The following is a 16,769-nucleotide window of genomic DNA, read 5'->3' as shown; positions in this document are numbered from 1 at the left end:
CCATCATCTGCCTAGAATAAACTAAGTGTTCCTGATATGGAATTGCTAAAAGGGAAACAACAAAATAATGATCCTCAATATAAAATAAGTTTATACATAATATTTAAAAACAAGAACAATGTTCTAACATTTACCTTAAGTCCAGGTCGGCGTAGCTTGCACAGTATGAATGTGGGTCTCGTTTTCTGAAACTCCAGAGTCACTTTTCCCTCTTGAGTGGGGATAACGGCATCCTTCTGCGAGGGGATGATTCCCAGCTGATCCAGGGGGATTCCTGGGCCCCAGTTGCTATCAGAGCAGTTAGGGAGGGGCACCGCATCATGAGCAGGGGAATCAGCGTTCACCTTGTACTCTGCCGCTGCTGTAAAGACATTCTTCACCCCGATATCTCCCGTCAGAAGCTGGGCAAAGATGGTCAGGTAGAAGGACCCAGTTTTCGGGGCTCTCAGCGTGAATGAAGCCTGATTGTGGCGTGTCTCTTGGAGCCCGTAACTCTTCAGTTTGTTCCCTTGGTACATCTCGTCACCATTCTCCGCCAGGACTATTTTGTACGTAAAATTTGTGGGCTTCACAAATCCTACTGTGATTGAAATATTCCCCTTGCGAGTCTGGACGACGCCTTTCTGGTGGGAGATGAAGAACATCCCGCATTTGAAAAAGTACGACTTGACAAGGGGGAGCTCTTCAAACTCCTGTAGGGTGAGTGGGTGGGCCAACATCTGCCACTCTGCTTTCTGGGCCCAGTGACTGTAGATCAGCTGCTCCGGGTCAGTCATAAAGTAGAAGTCATCGTATTCATACACCTGCAATGGAATATATACTGACATCATTTTTCTATTGTTTTGTATCACTAAAAAATGTTAAAAATACTTTGAAATTTCGAACATAAGTCTGTACAATCAGCCCTTAACTTGAAAATGCATTGATGACTAGGCCAAATCTCCCAAGACTTAAACTTAAAAGGATAAGATGACTTGTTTTTTAACAATTCAAACCTTGCTTCAAACCTTGAAGAAAAGCAATACAATGCTTAACAACATGACACATGTTTAGCCGAACACAATGTAAGCAAGATGACACACACATATGGACCTAGCATTATCACTGATACCACTGGACCATGCTAGATCTATTTTCAAGATGACAAAGGCTCCTTTACTTGTACTATGTCCTATGGAATCCAAATCTAGTCAAACACAATACAAAAGGGTGAAGGGAATATAAATTCAAAATGTTTCAGCTAGTTTTTTTCAGAAAATGATCACATATCATGCATGAAATTCCCATTGCATACCAGGTTTTCTGGCTGGTTTTTCTCCGAAATGAGGTATCGCGTGGCCCAGTGGGAGTCAACAAGGTACCAGTTCTCATCAATGTTCACTGCGTTCCAGCTGTGGTTGTACTCCGTGCCCTTGAACTTGTCTCCCGGACGGTAGTCCAGGCCCTTCGCAAACCCAGTCAACACAGTGCAGTACAGACCAGCGTAGCTGAAACAACACGGGATAGCAGTTAGGTTTGTGTTAAGTTTGAACGATGTATAATACTTCAATGTGAGTGTGGTGTCAGCCATACTGGCACATCCAAAAGCCTTACATGACATGAACGATACATCCTGGGTTTGATCCAATTAAGGACATATTTTTTTCTCTTGTTATTACAATAACACTTCATTTTTTTTGTTAAGGGCAATAGCTTGTTAATATTTTTCTATGAAACCTTTTATAAACCACTGGATAGAAATTTTAACTAGAATTGGAACAGAGACAGCCTTGATGGATGATGTACCGTGGTTCTGTTCACTTACCCACACAGAGTCTCGTAGATTCTGGCATACGTCCCTTTCTTGTTCTTGAAGGACGTGAGCACCTCCTCCGGGGAGCCTTTCTGGATGTTCTTAAAGTCAATATTGTACATGTTCTTGGACGTCATCCAGCGGAATATGGCTCTAGAAAATAATACATAGTAAAAAATAAAAACTGCAAAGACAGTTCTAGGAAGTGTTTACAGTACTACTCTTTCCACAACTGCAGTCACTAAACCATTCACTAATGTATGACTTCAGAAATATTTTGTGGTTGCCCTGTTACTATAAATGAACATAATCTGAGAAAAAATGTTATTATAATCCCTGTTACCTTTGGTATTCATAAACACAGATTTGTAAGACACCCTAAATAAATTAAATAGCATTTTTACTACTGGGCATATCAACCTTTTACATACATTAAACATTTTATTAAACATAAGAGAGTAAGGGACATAACACAGGTCACTCTATATACAGTATTTTCTATTAATACAAATTATGACTGTCTCCCTTGTCTGCTTCAGAAGACGGAATGATACCCTTTTTCAAGGAGATAATAAAGGAGATAAAAACTCTCAGATCCTGAACATCTTCACCAGATTTCAAGAATGGTCTAGACATTGAAAGTAAATTGTGTTATTAATGATGTTTACCCATCTAAAGAATTCTGGCATTTTTAGAAGTCCTGAAAATACATAAAATTTCATCCTCTGTAATTAGAGATGGCATGTTGGAATTCGATCTTCAATCATTTTTTTCCACATTATACTGGAATTCACTTTTCACTCTATGCTGATGGATAGAAAATAATAAGTATATGAAAAAGTATTAAAAAATGTGGCCATATTTTCATCAACTGTGAACACTTATACACATCCTCTTCTTAAATGCATAACTTGAAAGCAAAAAGGAAAGGCCCACTCGCTGATTATATTTGCAGTCAACTTCAAATGTTTTATACATCTCTAGCAGTTAAACATCATCAAGTCAGAGGAGTTATGTTATGTAAATATGTGTATAACAAAAACATATGTACCACCAACATTAGAAGTGGAAATATCCACTCCATCTCATAGTTGAAGTATGCGGGTCTTAAATCAGCAACAGGACTTGAATAAAAAATATTTATAGCTGTGAATCCAAATAGACTTCTGCATAAAAGTCAGACATAATTCACACTCATCATTGCACTAAGTTTACCCCTTAAAAGCTACATGTAAAACATATATACATATATATAAGCTATTTACAGGTAGTCAAACATGATGTGGCTGCGTTGATTTTTTTTGGTTGAAACCTTCTATTTTGATTTCTGATAAATAAATCACATTTTCTGTCTGTGTTTGCAATTTCTCTGTAAATACATTGTAAACTTTGCCTTACAAGCTTTTTGACAAGCAGCAGTGATTTCCAATCACATCTGATTCATCATAAGTGAGTATTCCAGAGAAAACAGCCAACGTTGCCATCCCCGGGCTGCCATCCCCGACCTTTCTATTCCAGGATACATCTTACATCCCATCAAGCAACCAACATCAACCATCCAACTATCTGACAAAACCCCAGCATTATCTAATAAACTGCACTATGTTAGCCTTCATTTCCACCAAGTTACATTACTTTTCCACACCCACAGAAGTCATGCCATCTCTGGCAAGCCATTGCTAAAAATGTCTGCCATTTTTCAAATAATCTGTGTATACAAGATTAATTTTATTGGCAAACTGTCTTACATTCAATCTTCTTCATATTCTTTTAAAGCTGAATTAATCATGTAAACATGATCATCTTGTATTGCTAACTAGTTCAATATGCAAGAAAAAAATGGAATCCTGTAATATTGCAGAGAAAAAATGGTGATTTTTAAGAATTCTTCGTCTTCAAAGTTGAAAATTTGATTTTTTGGTCATCACAAAACAGCATTGACAACATGCATAATTTATTGAGCTGAGTTATCACATTCTTTAGTTTCCAGAATTTGTAAGAGAGACTGATCAATACGCAAAGAAAAAAATGTTTCATTAATATTTTATACCATAGCGTTTTTTAACAAGTACACAATATTGAGCAATAATAATTAAAGGAATTATGTAATCAACTTGATCAGGAATAATGAAGCTTAAAAGGCATTGGCTGCACTGCTGGAAACTTTTCAGAGCTACTTTTGTTTGTTTTCTAAGGTTTTTAGTAAACTTTGATGACCCTCTGACAGACAACCATGGAAATGTCATTGGTAAACCCCCTGTTTCATCTTGAACCATTATGCCTCTTCCTCATTATCACAACAAAGTGGTTAATGAGCTGTCAAATGTCAAATTTAACACTTGCTCTCCAGTAATCAGGGCTTACCAATGGATGAAATGATGACAGAACAAAAATAGCTAACTAAATAGTGTGAAATCAGAAACTTATATTCTGGGGGCCGTTTCAACATTTGCAACAGTGAAGTACCACAGTTGAAAACTCTCCAAGGATTCCTGATGAGATGGCCCCTTACAGCCAATGTATACAACTGCAGCCAATTGTATAAAGCTTCAATAAGTTTTTCACCGGTTATCTTTTGGCTAGTTGACTCATCAAAGAGATTTGATTGGTTAGTAGTTATTAATGGATAAATATTGACCAATCAATAAACATTTTTGATAACTTTGACCAAACCAAAATCTTAACCAGTTTTATACAATTGGGTGCTGGTTATTATTTCCTTGGATACACAATGTAGGTCAAAGTTAGCCAAAAGTCGTTTGGTTGGTCAATCAATGGAATAATTCATATTAATTAGCAAAGTAACCAAAAGATAACATGTGGACAACTCGTTAATGATATATATAATTGGCCCGCTGGTCTGTAATAGTCAAATATATATCTATTCAAGACAATGAATGTCTTTAAGTGTAAATATTCATCTCAGACAAGAGATAAGTTTTTTCATGACATAGATAGCGGAATGCTATGACAAAGCTTTGAATTTTTGTCTTCAAAAAATAAGACAAACTGAAAGCAGAATATGCATGCAAAATGCAAATTTTTGCTATATTGCAAAAATAATATATGAAGGATTACAGTTAATACATTTTGTGGCAAAATCACTGACACTGACATTGATTTATGTCCTGGGATAATAAATCAGACAATAAAGTTGAAATTAATCAAGTACCAATGTAAACATGTAACATGCTGTTGTAACAATAGGGGTTGTAAAACGCTTCTTCTATCTTGTATAGAAACATAGGGTCTACTTTTATTGCCCTGGTACATGTTCTTTGTATGCGGTTAAAGCATGTTTGAGAGATGACAAAAACACTGTCGGACACAACAATGACATGAAATATGACAATAAGAACAACCACTGACCAAGCATTAGCATTAATATCAACAGACGCAGCAGTGATTGACGTGAAGCAGGCTGACAGACACAGCCATGACATAAAATATGACAAGACGAACACTGACAGACATGAAAGCAACATGAAATATGAGGACATGAACACTTGACAGACAGAACACTGACATGAAATATGAGGACATGCGCACTGACAGACAGGACAGTGACATGAAATATGACAACACAACCACTGACATACAGGACATGACATGAAATATGACAACACAACCACTGACAGACAGACAGTGACATGAAATATGACAACACAACCACTGACAGACAGGACAGTGACATGAAATATGACAACACAACCACTGACAGACAGGACAGTGACAGACAGGACAGTGACCAAAAAACACAGTCAAGTTATAGCGTTTATAATAAGGACACAAAACACCATCATGACTTTTATCACAGAGCAATATCCTAACCATGGGAAAAATGAGCAATCATAATATGAACATGGTAACTCTGTACCACATTTCTTGCTTCAAGGCTGCATATCAGTAATCAATCAGAAATGCACAGACTGCACATAATCCTTTCATATCAATCTTTCAACCAGCTAACATATACATCAGCATTCTGATGAAGTTTCCAGCAATGTGATCAAAGATTTTTTTACATATAATTTTGCACCCTGTGATTTATACCATACAAAAGAAACAAGAGCACAGCTAGTAAGGGGGTGCCAACACTTCCAGTCAATCAAAGGGCAATTAACGTGACACTTGTAAGATGCAGTTATGGGCCTTGCTATGTGCACCAAGTTTTGTGCATATCTTAATGTTTTTTCTTAAGTTATAGCTTACAGAGATAGTGCACCCTGATGCAAAACACCAAGGCTCTGACATTCCAACTAGCTAAAAAATATCTTAAAGACGCCAATGTTTCTTAAGGTTACCAATCTTTCTTTTTTCAAGGCTCTGACATTCCAACTAGCTAAAAAATATCTTAAAGATGCCATATTTCTTAAGGTTACCAATCTTTCTTCTTTCAAGGTATGTTCTACTGCAAGGTCAAGGTCAAAGTTGAGGTAAAATATTTGTAAACAGATAACAAAAGTTTGTTGTAATAATATTGTGTATCAGTTTAACACAAGTTATTTATTTTGAAAACACAGCCTTTTATTGAAACCAAAGCAATGAGCCATGATATATGTAACAATTGAATTACATCTGAATTTGCTTTGGTTATAAGTTTATGATGATACAATGTGAGAAGACTGAGACATTTCAAGTAGGTTGTGCTCGCTGCCGTTGATAGATGTTTTAATTGAAGGACTTGGCAAATCATGTCAGAAAACCTATAAGCTTCTTTGATTAACTGATGCATCAGCTATATCTATCTCCAGTGGAAAATATACCCCCCCCCCCCCCCCCCCCCCCGGTACGCAGATATATAATGAGGAATCTCTATCACAATAAAACAATTCATTATACCAATATAAAACATAATTCATTAGACTATATAGCATTTCTATTTTCTTTGTACCATTTTCATGATTTACAGATGACTGATCCAATCAGTGGTATTCTCATTTTCATTGCATGTTGTATGAAAATATGTATGTTTTATATGAGGAAGTGGATTCCTTTTATTTCATTTGGTTATGATATTAGCACATGAAGTTCTAGTGATTCATTGATTACAAATCTAATGAACATGTCCTGCAACTCTTTCTCCCCTACAATATGTATACATCCGACAGGGGAACAACCCATGAATCAGGCAACTACATCCAGGGGTTCTAACAGCTGATAATTGTCAATCCTGAAAAATAGTTCGGGGCAGCAAAAAACTTTGGGTCAAGGGTAAGAGCTCTTGTTTGGAAACAAGGGGGCCAAAAAGGTTCTAGGCATTTCAGAGACCATAAATACATCATAGGAACACATTTTGTCATTTCAGAGACACTCTTATTAAAATGCATCACCGCAACATGTTTTGTGTCACAATATATTTACAATGATTGGAGCCTCTATATCCAGGATAGAGGATAAATCCTGAATTTTATATCCCCTGAACATCACAAGAGGAATAATATGTTAACTTGTAAATGTCTCTTCAAAGATGTTATTTCAAGCATCAATTTTTTGGCAAAAATGTGGTATAATAATACTAGTGAGTGACAACCAGACTCTGATATGATAATTGATTCTGCAAGTTCAGTCTGATTCCATCATCGATTATCCTGTATGCAATCTATCCAATTATTCAGCGCTACATTGTAACCATACTCTCCCTCTTGGAGGTTGGTGTTAATACATCGGAAAGGAGAGGTTTTTGTAAAATACAATTTCCTTAATAAAATAGTTCTAATGACAAGTTACAAGTCAGAACCATGTTTTGAAACCATACCTTGCCTTCTCAAGGTCGGAGTTGAGCTTGGGATAGTAGACAAGGTGCCAAATGAGGTCCTTGAAACTGGCATGGTCCGTCTGTGATACCTGCAAATGGAAGAAATTGAAATAGTTTTGACAAGAGAAAATAATTATTGAGATTTTCATCTGTGCCCTTGGCAAATTAAACTGCCCAAACGTTTTTATTAAACAAAGATTCTGCCTTTATAATTATGTAGTGAGGAGAGGTCTGAATGGAGGGTCTTTATGATCATACCTTGCATTATTTGCACATATTTCTCCCTCATAGTTAATTTTAACAGAGGCCTCTCTTCAACGCCTCTCTTATAAACATAAGATAATTCAACTTCACTTTCCTACATTAATGCCCTTTGTTCACATTACATAATATGATGGAAACCTTTTTGAAAACATAAGTAAAGAAAGATTAAGAGTTAAGCACTTACATTTAACTAAAGAGTACAAAGAACCTTTTCCAAAGCTAATAATTTGTAAGAGCTATTACAATTAAACAACATTTAACATTAGAAAATTGTTAATATTGGTTCATCTAATGAGTTTTATGTGAAGTCCTCTAGAATAACATTATCACAGACATAATAAGTAAAGGAAACAAAGGCAATAACTCTTAAAACACTAAAGTACATTTTGATTTATGAAGTTCTCAGACTACACAACATGTAAAGAGTCAATGAAAATGAGCTGATCTAATAAAAGAAGCATCCTCTGCACAGTATAATCAAAATTCCTTGACAGAACTATAAGTAATATTACACAACAGGATCATGAGTTTTCTACACAACACAATCTGGAGTTACTTACACCGAATCAAGAGATTCCATCAGAAGTTTCCTTTGAAACAGAATCAGGAGATTTTCTTAACAACAGTATCAGAACTTTTCTACACTACAGAATCTGCCTTTTTGCACTACAGAATTAAAAGGTTTATCCACTACAGAATCAGACATTTGTTACACTACACAACCAGGAGAATCCTACACAAAGGAACCAAAGGATCCATACTAAGCAGAAAGAAAGGTTCCTTACACTTGTAACAAAGTTTAGTGGTTCTACAAAATGAAACAAACAGGTTTTCTACACGACAAAACCAAAGCCTTCCTACACAACAGCAAAAGAAGTTTTCTACAGAAAACAACAAAGCATTTCCATCATACCAGACCCAGATAATTCTTACACAAATGAATCGAATGTTGCCTACACAGCAGAACCCAGGACCAGAAGTTTCCTACACAACAGAACCAGCCAATTCTTACACAACAAAATAAAAGGTCTCCTGCACAACAGGACCAGAAGTTTCCTACACAATAGATCCAAAAGTTTCCTATGCAACAGGGCCAGAAGTTTCCTACACAACAGAACCAGAAGTTTCCTACACAACAGCACCAGAAGTTTCCTACACAACAGGACCAGAAGTTTCCTACACAACAGATCCAAAAGTTTCCTACCAGACAGGGCAAGACGTTTCCTACACAACAGGACCAGAAGTTTCCTACACAACAGATTCAGAAGTTTCCTACACAACAGATTCAGAAGTTTCCTACCCAACAGGCTTCAAATTTCCTACACAACAGGACCAGAAGTTTCCTACACATCAGATCCAAAAGTTTCCTACACAACAGGGCCAGAAGTTTCCTACATAACATGACCAGAAGTTTCCTACACAACAGGACCAGAAGTTTCCTACACAACAGATTCAGAAGTTTACTACCTAACAGGCTGCAAATTTCCTACACAACAGAACCAAAAGTTTCCTACACAACAGGCTGCAAATTTCCTACACAACAGAACCAGAAGATCTACACAACAGGACCAGAAGTTTCCTACACAACATATTCAGAAGTTTCCTACCCAACAGGACCAGAAGTTTCCTACACAACAGGCAGCAAGTTTCCTACACAACAGGCTGCAAATTTCCTACACAACAGAACCAGAAGTTTCCTACACAACAGGCTGCAAATTTCCTACATAACAGAACCAGAAGATCTACACAACAGATTCAGAAGTTTCCTACCCAACAGGACCAAAAGTTTCCTACATAACAGAACCAGAAGTTGCATACCCAACAGGACCAGAAATTTCCTATGTATTACAGACCAGAAGTTTCCGTATAAACAGCAGAACCAGAAGTTGCATACACAACAGGACCAGAAGCTTCCTACATAACAGAACCAGATGTTTCCTACACAACAGAAGCAGAAGTTTCAGTATAAACAGCAGAACCAGAAGTTTCCGTATAAACAGCAGAACCAGATGATGCATACACAAGAGGACCAGAAGTTTTCTACACAACAGGACCAGAAGTTTCCTACACAACAGAACCAGAAGTTTCCATATAAACAGCAGAACCAGAAGTTTCCTACAAACAGGACCAGAAGTTTCCTACATAACAGAACCAGAAGTTTCTGTATAAACAGCAGAACCAGAAGTTTCCTACATAACATAACCAGAAGTTTCCAAATAAACAGAAAAAACAGAAATTTCTATATAAACAGCAGAACCAGACGTTTTCTACATAACAGGACCAGAAGTTTCCATATACTGTGAAATCATTTATATTTGTTGGCATGAAATTTCGTGGTTTGCCGAAAAAATACAATTTCGTTGGGTACTTGAATTCGTGGTTTTTATTTTTGAAAAAAATAATAATCAAATCTGCGATCTCCCTAGATCATCTGCATATTCTCCACGCGCTGGCCCGTGATTTCCGCCTTCTACGTCACAAGGTTTATGACACTCGCTAAAGTGGTACGAGATGGCAATTAGTGCATACCGTATTATATCATGCATAGGACGCACTTTTTTACCCCCAATTCTTGTCTTAAAAATTGTCTGCGTCCTTTCTATGCTATTAGAATTTCATCTGTTTTTTTCAAAGTCCTTTTCAGGTCAAAAATATCGGACCGGGGCAGAACGCGGTAATAGTAAGTATCTGTACTGCGTCACCGAAGAGAACAACTGACATAGGTAAAATCACGCGAGTTAACACACGCAGAAATATATTGAATGTTTACTTTAAAATGAATTACTGAGAAATAAATTGAAAACAAACATGAGTGTTTACTTTTTTACAAAAGGGACGCTACTCACAAAAACTCGATGTGAGTCAGCACTATAACTGGATTGAGTTATAACGGCAACGGAAAATCGGGAAAGGAGGTAAATATCAATTAATCGTTGTTCATGATTTTAATGTTTCGATTATTTACAAAACATTTTGTTGTATCTTACTGTTTTAAAAAAAATAATAAAGGAATGTGCATTAGCAAAGTAGCATTATTGTCACTATTAAATCTTTTCAAATGTGCGAAGGTGTGAAAAACACCTGCTGTCTGGCATTAGAAAAACATCAATAGAGCGAACTATTGAGATGGTAATACCGTATAGTTGTTTGTTCGCACTTTACCCGTCGTGCCTTCCGCTGGCAAGGATAATTACCGACACGCATTAATTATGCCTGACATGCTTTAATCCGCGCAGCGACAAGCCTTATCAAAACAATCATCAGTTTTGACAATACACAGTTTTGCAACGGTTGCAACAGTTGACTGTCATTCAGAAGGCATGTCGGGACTATTACGGCATTTGTATAAGTCTTATAATATGCGTAAATGTTCTGAAACGTTGGGTGCTCAATAACCTGTAATGTAATCGATTATTTCATTAAATAAAAAAATCAAGTACAGACACTCATCACGCACATCTTGTAAACCTGGAGATTTTCATTAACAGCACACGTTTAAACACGTGCTTCTGTCATTTGGTTCATAAAAACACATTTAATTGATTTGGTTTATTATTTGTTAAAGGCAGAACAAAACCATGATAGTAAAATATACAGTGAGACATGTATTAACGCTGTATACTGCGACTTTTGAAACGAATAAACTAGTATGTACATAACATGGCAGTTGAAAAAGTCAATAAAGGGTCTATATTTCGTGGGATCTTAAATTCGTGGATCACCTTACCCACGAAAACCACGAACATTAATGCCCCACGAACATTAATGATTTCACAGTAAACAGCAGAACCAGAAGTTTCCTACAAACAGGACCAGAAGTTTCCTACATAACAGAACCAGAAGTTTCCTACACAACAGAACCAGAAGTTTCCTACACAGCAGAACCAAAAGTTTCCTACACAACAGAACCAGAAGTTTCCTACATAACAGAACCAGAAGTTTCCTACATAACAGAACCAGAAGTTTCCATATAAACAGCAGGACTAGGAGTTTCCTACACAACAGAACCAGAAGTTTCCTACACAGCAGAACCGAAAGTTTCCTACACAGCAGAACCAAAAGTTTCCTACACAGCAGAACCAAAAGTTTCCTACACAGCAGAACCAAAAGTTTCCTACACAACAGAACCAGAAGTTTCCTACATAACAGAACCAGAAGTTTCCATATAAACAGCAGGACTAGGAGTTTCCTACACAACAGAATCAGAAGTTTCCTACACAGCAGAACCGAAAGTTTCTTACACAGCAGAACCAAAAGTTTCCTACACAGCAGAACCAAAAGTTTCCTACACAGCAGAACCAAAAGTTTCCTACACAGCAGAACCAAAAGTTTCCTACACAGCAGAACCAGAAGTTTCCTACACAGCAGAACCGAAAGTTTCCTACAAAGCAGAACCAAAAGTTTCCTACACAGCAGAACCAAAAGTTTCCTACATAGCAGAACCAAAAGTTTCCTACACAGCAGAACCAGAAGTTTCCTACACAGCAGAACCAGAAGTTTCCTACACAACAGAACCAAACGTTTCCTACACAGCAGAACCAAAAGTTTCCTACACAGCAGAACCAAAAGTTTCCTACACAGCAGAACCAAAAGTTTCCTACACAGCAGAACCAAAAGTTTCCTACATAGCAGAACCAAAAGTTTCCTACACAGCAGAACCAAAAGTTTCCTACACAACAGAACCAGAAGTTTCCTACATAACAGAACCAGAAGTTTCCATATAAACAGCAGGACTAGGAGTTTCCTACACAACAGAATCAGAAGTTTCCTACACAGCAGAACCGAAAGTTTCTTACACAGCAGAACCAAAAGTTTCCTACCCAGCAGAACCAAAAGTTTCCTACACAGCAGAACCAAAAGTTTCCTACACAACAGAACCAGAAGTTTCCTACACAGCAGAACCGAAAGTTTCCTACACAGCAGAACCAAAAGTTTCCTACACAGCAGAACCAAAAGTTTCCTACATAGCAGAACCAAAAGTTTCCTACACAGCAGAACCAGAAGTTTCCTACACAGCAGAACCAGAAGTTTCCTACACAACAGAACCAAAAGTTTCCTACACAGCAGAACCAAAAGTTTCCTACACAGCAGAACCAAAAGTTTCCTACACAGCAGAACCAAAAGTTTCCTACACAGCAGAATCAAAAGTTTCCTACACAGCAGAACCAAAAGTTTCCTACACAACAGAACCAGAAGTTTCCTACACAGCAGAACCCAAAGTTTCCTACACAGCAGAACCAGAAGTTTCCTACACAGCAGAACCGAAAGTTTCCTACACAGCAGAATTTCCTACACAGCAGAACCAAAAGTTTCCTACATAGCAGAACCAAAAGTTTCCTACAAACAGAACCAAAAGTTTCCTACATAACAGAACCAAAAGTTTCCTACAAACAGAACCAAAAGTTTCCTACATAACAGAACCAAAAGTTTCCTACACAGCAGAACCAAAAGTTTCCTACAAACAGAACCAAAAGTTTCCTACAAACAGAACCAAAAGTTTCCTGCATAACAGAACCAAAAGTTTCCTACATAGCAGAACCAAAAGTTTCCTACACAGCAGAACCAAAAGTTTCCTACACAGCAGAACCAAAAGTTTCCTACAAACAGAACCAGAAGTTTCTTACATAACAGAACCAAAAGTTTCCTACAAACAGGACCAGAAGTTTCCTACATAACAGAACCAAAGTTTCTGTATAAACAGCAGAACCAGAAGTTTCCTACATAACAGAACCAAAAGTTTCCTACAAACAGGACCAGAAGTTTCCTACATAACAGAACCAAAGTTTCTGTATAAACAGCAGAACCAGAAGTTTCCTACATAACCGAACCGAAGTTTCTGTATAAACAGCAGAACCAGAAATTTCCATACAAACAGCAGAACCAGAAGTTTCTGTATAAACAGCAGAACCAGAAATTTCCATACAAACAGCAGAACCAGAAGTTGCATAAACAGCAGAACCAGGAGTTTCCTACACAACAGGACCAGAAGTTTCCTACACAAAAGAACCAGATGTTTCCTACACAAGAGAGCCAGAAGTTTCCTACATAACAGAACCAGAAGTTTCCATATAAACAGCAGGACTAGGAGTTTCCTACACAACAGGACGAGAAGGTTCCTGCTCAACAGAACCAGTGGAAAACAGAATCAAAGGTTTCGTAAACAACAGGAAAAAATCAGGATGAGTCGTTTTCTTCACAATGGAACCAAACGGTTCCTGCACAACAAAATGCTATCATATGATGAAAAGAAACCTGTTCCCCCTTTACTTCACTTTTTTCAAAGAATAATAGAAAATTATCTAACAGATACAGACCAATATTAGAGTACCATCTAAAACACTGAACCACTCAGACAACCACTAGTCAACTGTGTTTGATCAAAATAAATCTAATTGGGCAGATTAATGTTTATTAGACATTACTCCATGGCAGTCTTCCATTGTTTATCAGATACCAGAGATTTATTCCTGCATTTTTCCTTTGGAATTCTCATCATGTAAATATCTGATAAGCCATCTCAATATTCAGCCTGGAAAGTGAACCATATGTACAGGGAACCAAACAGATTTTTGAAATTTTCTGTTTTGAGAGGCACTTTTGGCAGTGTAGATAGGAGTTGACCTAAAAGAGATAATTGTTGGTTTATTGATAAAAATCATGTCAAAGGATGAACTCTAATGGAATTTCAATGTAAACCATCATATTATGAAATGCAAACTTGCACTTACAAGTTTTTAAGTTTTAACACGTCAAATACCCTAAAACATTTTAAAGGCCATCTTGACTCAAATACTGTGAAATCATTAATGTTCGTGGGCATGAAATTTCGTGGTTTGCCGAAAAAAAACAATTTCGTGGGTACTTGAATTCGTGGATTTTCATTTTTGAAAAAAAATAATCGAAGATGCGATCGTCCTAGATCGTCTGCATAATATCCATGCGCTGGCCCGTGATTTCCGTCTTCTACGTCACTCTGTTTATGACACTCGCTAATGTGGTACGACATGCCAATTAGTGTATATACCCATGTCACTTATCGATTTAATTGGAAATAATGGTAATAAAAGAGGATGTACCCTGATCATAAATACAGATAGGGGAAGCCATTGAATGCCAATTAAGGATTTTGCAAACTGTGAAAACACCGAAAAGGTGCGTATATTGTCACGTTCGGTGCTTAGTAACCTTCAATGTACTAGTAATCGATTAATTATTTCATTAAATAAAAAAAATCGAGTACAGACACTCATCACGCACATCTTGTAAACTTGGAGATTTTCATTAACAGCACACGTTTAAACACGTGCTTATAACTGTCATTTGCTGCATAAAACACATTTAATTGATTTGGTTCATTATTTGTTAAAGGCAGTTATAATATATTAACAGAATAATGGTCGTAAGTTATACAGTGAGACAGGTTTTAACACTGTACTGCGACCTCTGTAAATAATATACTAGAGTATGTACGTAACAAGGCAATTGAAAATGTGATTTAAGGGCCTATATTTCGTGGGATCTTGAATTCGTGGATCACCCAACCCACGAAAACCACGAACATTAATGCCCCATGAACATTAATGATTTCACAGTACTCTGGAGCCTAAATGGATGCAATGGTTTTATACTTACGCATTTTTCTGTATATCACACTACCACTGGCCGATCTTATTGTAATGATTACATATGTCATTCTTGAATGACCTACTTGTCTTATATGGATTCAAGCAGTAACAGGTTTGGTCAATGACTGGGGTCCTTCCCAAAGGCCAGTTTATTTTCACAAACAATTATTTCTACATGGGAAAGGAGCAAATTGAGCAATACATTAGCCTATCTTTGTAAAACAATACAAAAGAGATTATTATTAACATTACTATCAATAAGAGGGTCACGATGGCCCTCAGTTGCTCACATGAGTGAAAGTTTTAAAACTTTGTTACCACTAGACAGAGATACACACCAAATAGCTATGCTCTAGGCCTTTCAGTTTCAGACAAGACGTTTTCCCTTTATATCTCTATGTAACCTAGGAGCATAATTTGAACAATCTTGACAGAGGACCATAAGACAATGTTACACAACTATCTAAGCTAAATTTTTGTTTTCAAAACTGTACACATGATCCAAATTTCCATGCTGTAGCTTCAAAAATAAGAAAGTAGGTCAAAAGGTCACAGTCAAGGTCATCTGAGGACAACATTGATATTTGTTTACGTAACTGTACATGTGGACCCAATTTCATTGCTGCCACTTCAATAATAAAAGGTAGGTCAAAAGGTCACAGTTAATGTAATATGAGGACAACATTGAGATTTGTTTTGAAAACAGCATACATGGTCCAAATTACATTGGTGTAGCTTCAAAAATAAGTAAGTATGTCAAAAAGGGTTGTGTCAGCTTTGACCCCTGGGGCATAATTTGTACAAACTGGGTAGAGGGCCATCATATGATGATACATAAAATTATCAAAGGGCTAGGACTTGTGGTTTGAGATTAGAAGATTTCCAAAGTCTATCATAAATAAGTCTATAGAAATCTTGTGACGACAAGAGAGGGGCCAGATTTGAACCAGGATCATAATATTAACTTGGTAGGGGGCCATCATATGATGCTACATACCACATATCAAGGGTCTGGACCCAAATGTTTATGACAATCTATATGTAAAATAGAATGGTGACACCCAGGGCAGGGTCAATTTCAACACCAGAGGCTTCATTTGAACTTTGTAGAGGACCACTGGACAATGTTACACACTAAATATCTAAGCTCTAGGCCTCACGGTTTTGGACAAGAAGATTTTAAAAGTTTTCCTTTTGGTTCTTATGGCAACAAGAGTTTTGCATGGAATTCTTTACACAATTTTGAAAGGGCACCACACAAAGAACATCTCTGCGAAGTTTCATCAAAATTGTCCAAGAGGTTTAGGAGAAGATATTGTTTAAAGCAATT

At 37.0% G+C, this 16,769-nt stretch overlaps 1 protein-coding gene across 2 annotated transcripts in view; it reads right to left on the bottom strand.

Moving 5' to 3' along the window:
* Positions 1-16,769, bottom strand: part of LOC128211311 (uncharacterized) — a 50,851-nt gene that overhangs the window by 20,481 nt on the left and 13,601 nt on the right. For both annotated transcript variants that reach the window (XM_052915964.1, XM_052915965.1), the window contains exons 3-6: positions 7,551-7,639; positions 1,805-1,945; positions 1,295-1,487; positions 135-803 (exon numbers count right to left, since the gene is read on the bottom strand). In XM_052915964.1, the coding sequence (XP_052771924.1) occupies positions 135-803; positions 1,295-1,487; positions 1,805-1,945; positions 7,551-7,639 (1,092 nt within the window). The remainder of the gene's footprint in view (positions 1-134; positions 804-1,294; positions 1,488-1,804; positions 1,946-7,550; positions 7,640-16,769) is intronic.

Source organism: Mya arenaria, chromosome 12, assembly GCF_026914265.1.
Source record: "Mya arenaria isolate MELC-2E11 chromosome 12, ASM2691426v1".
NCBI lineage: Eukaryota > Metazoa > Mollusca > Bivalvia > Myida > Myidae > Mya > Mya arenaria.
This window is presented reverse-complemented; position numbering and strand designations above follow the sequence as displayed.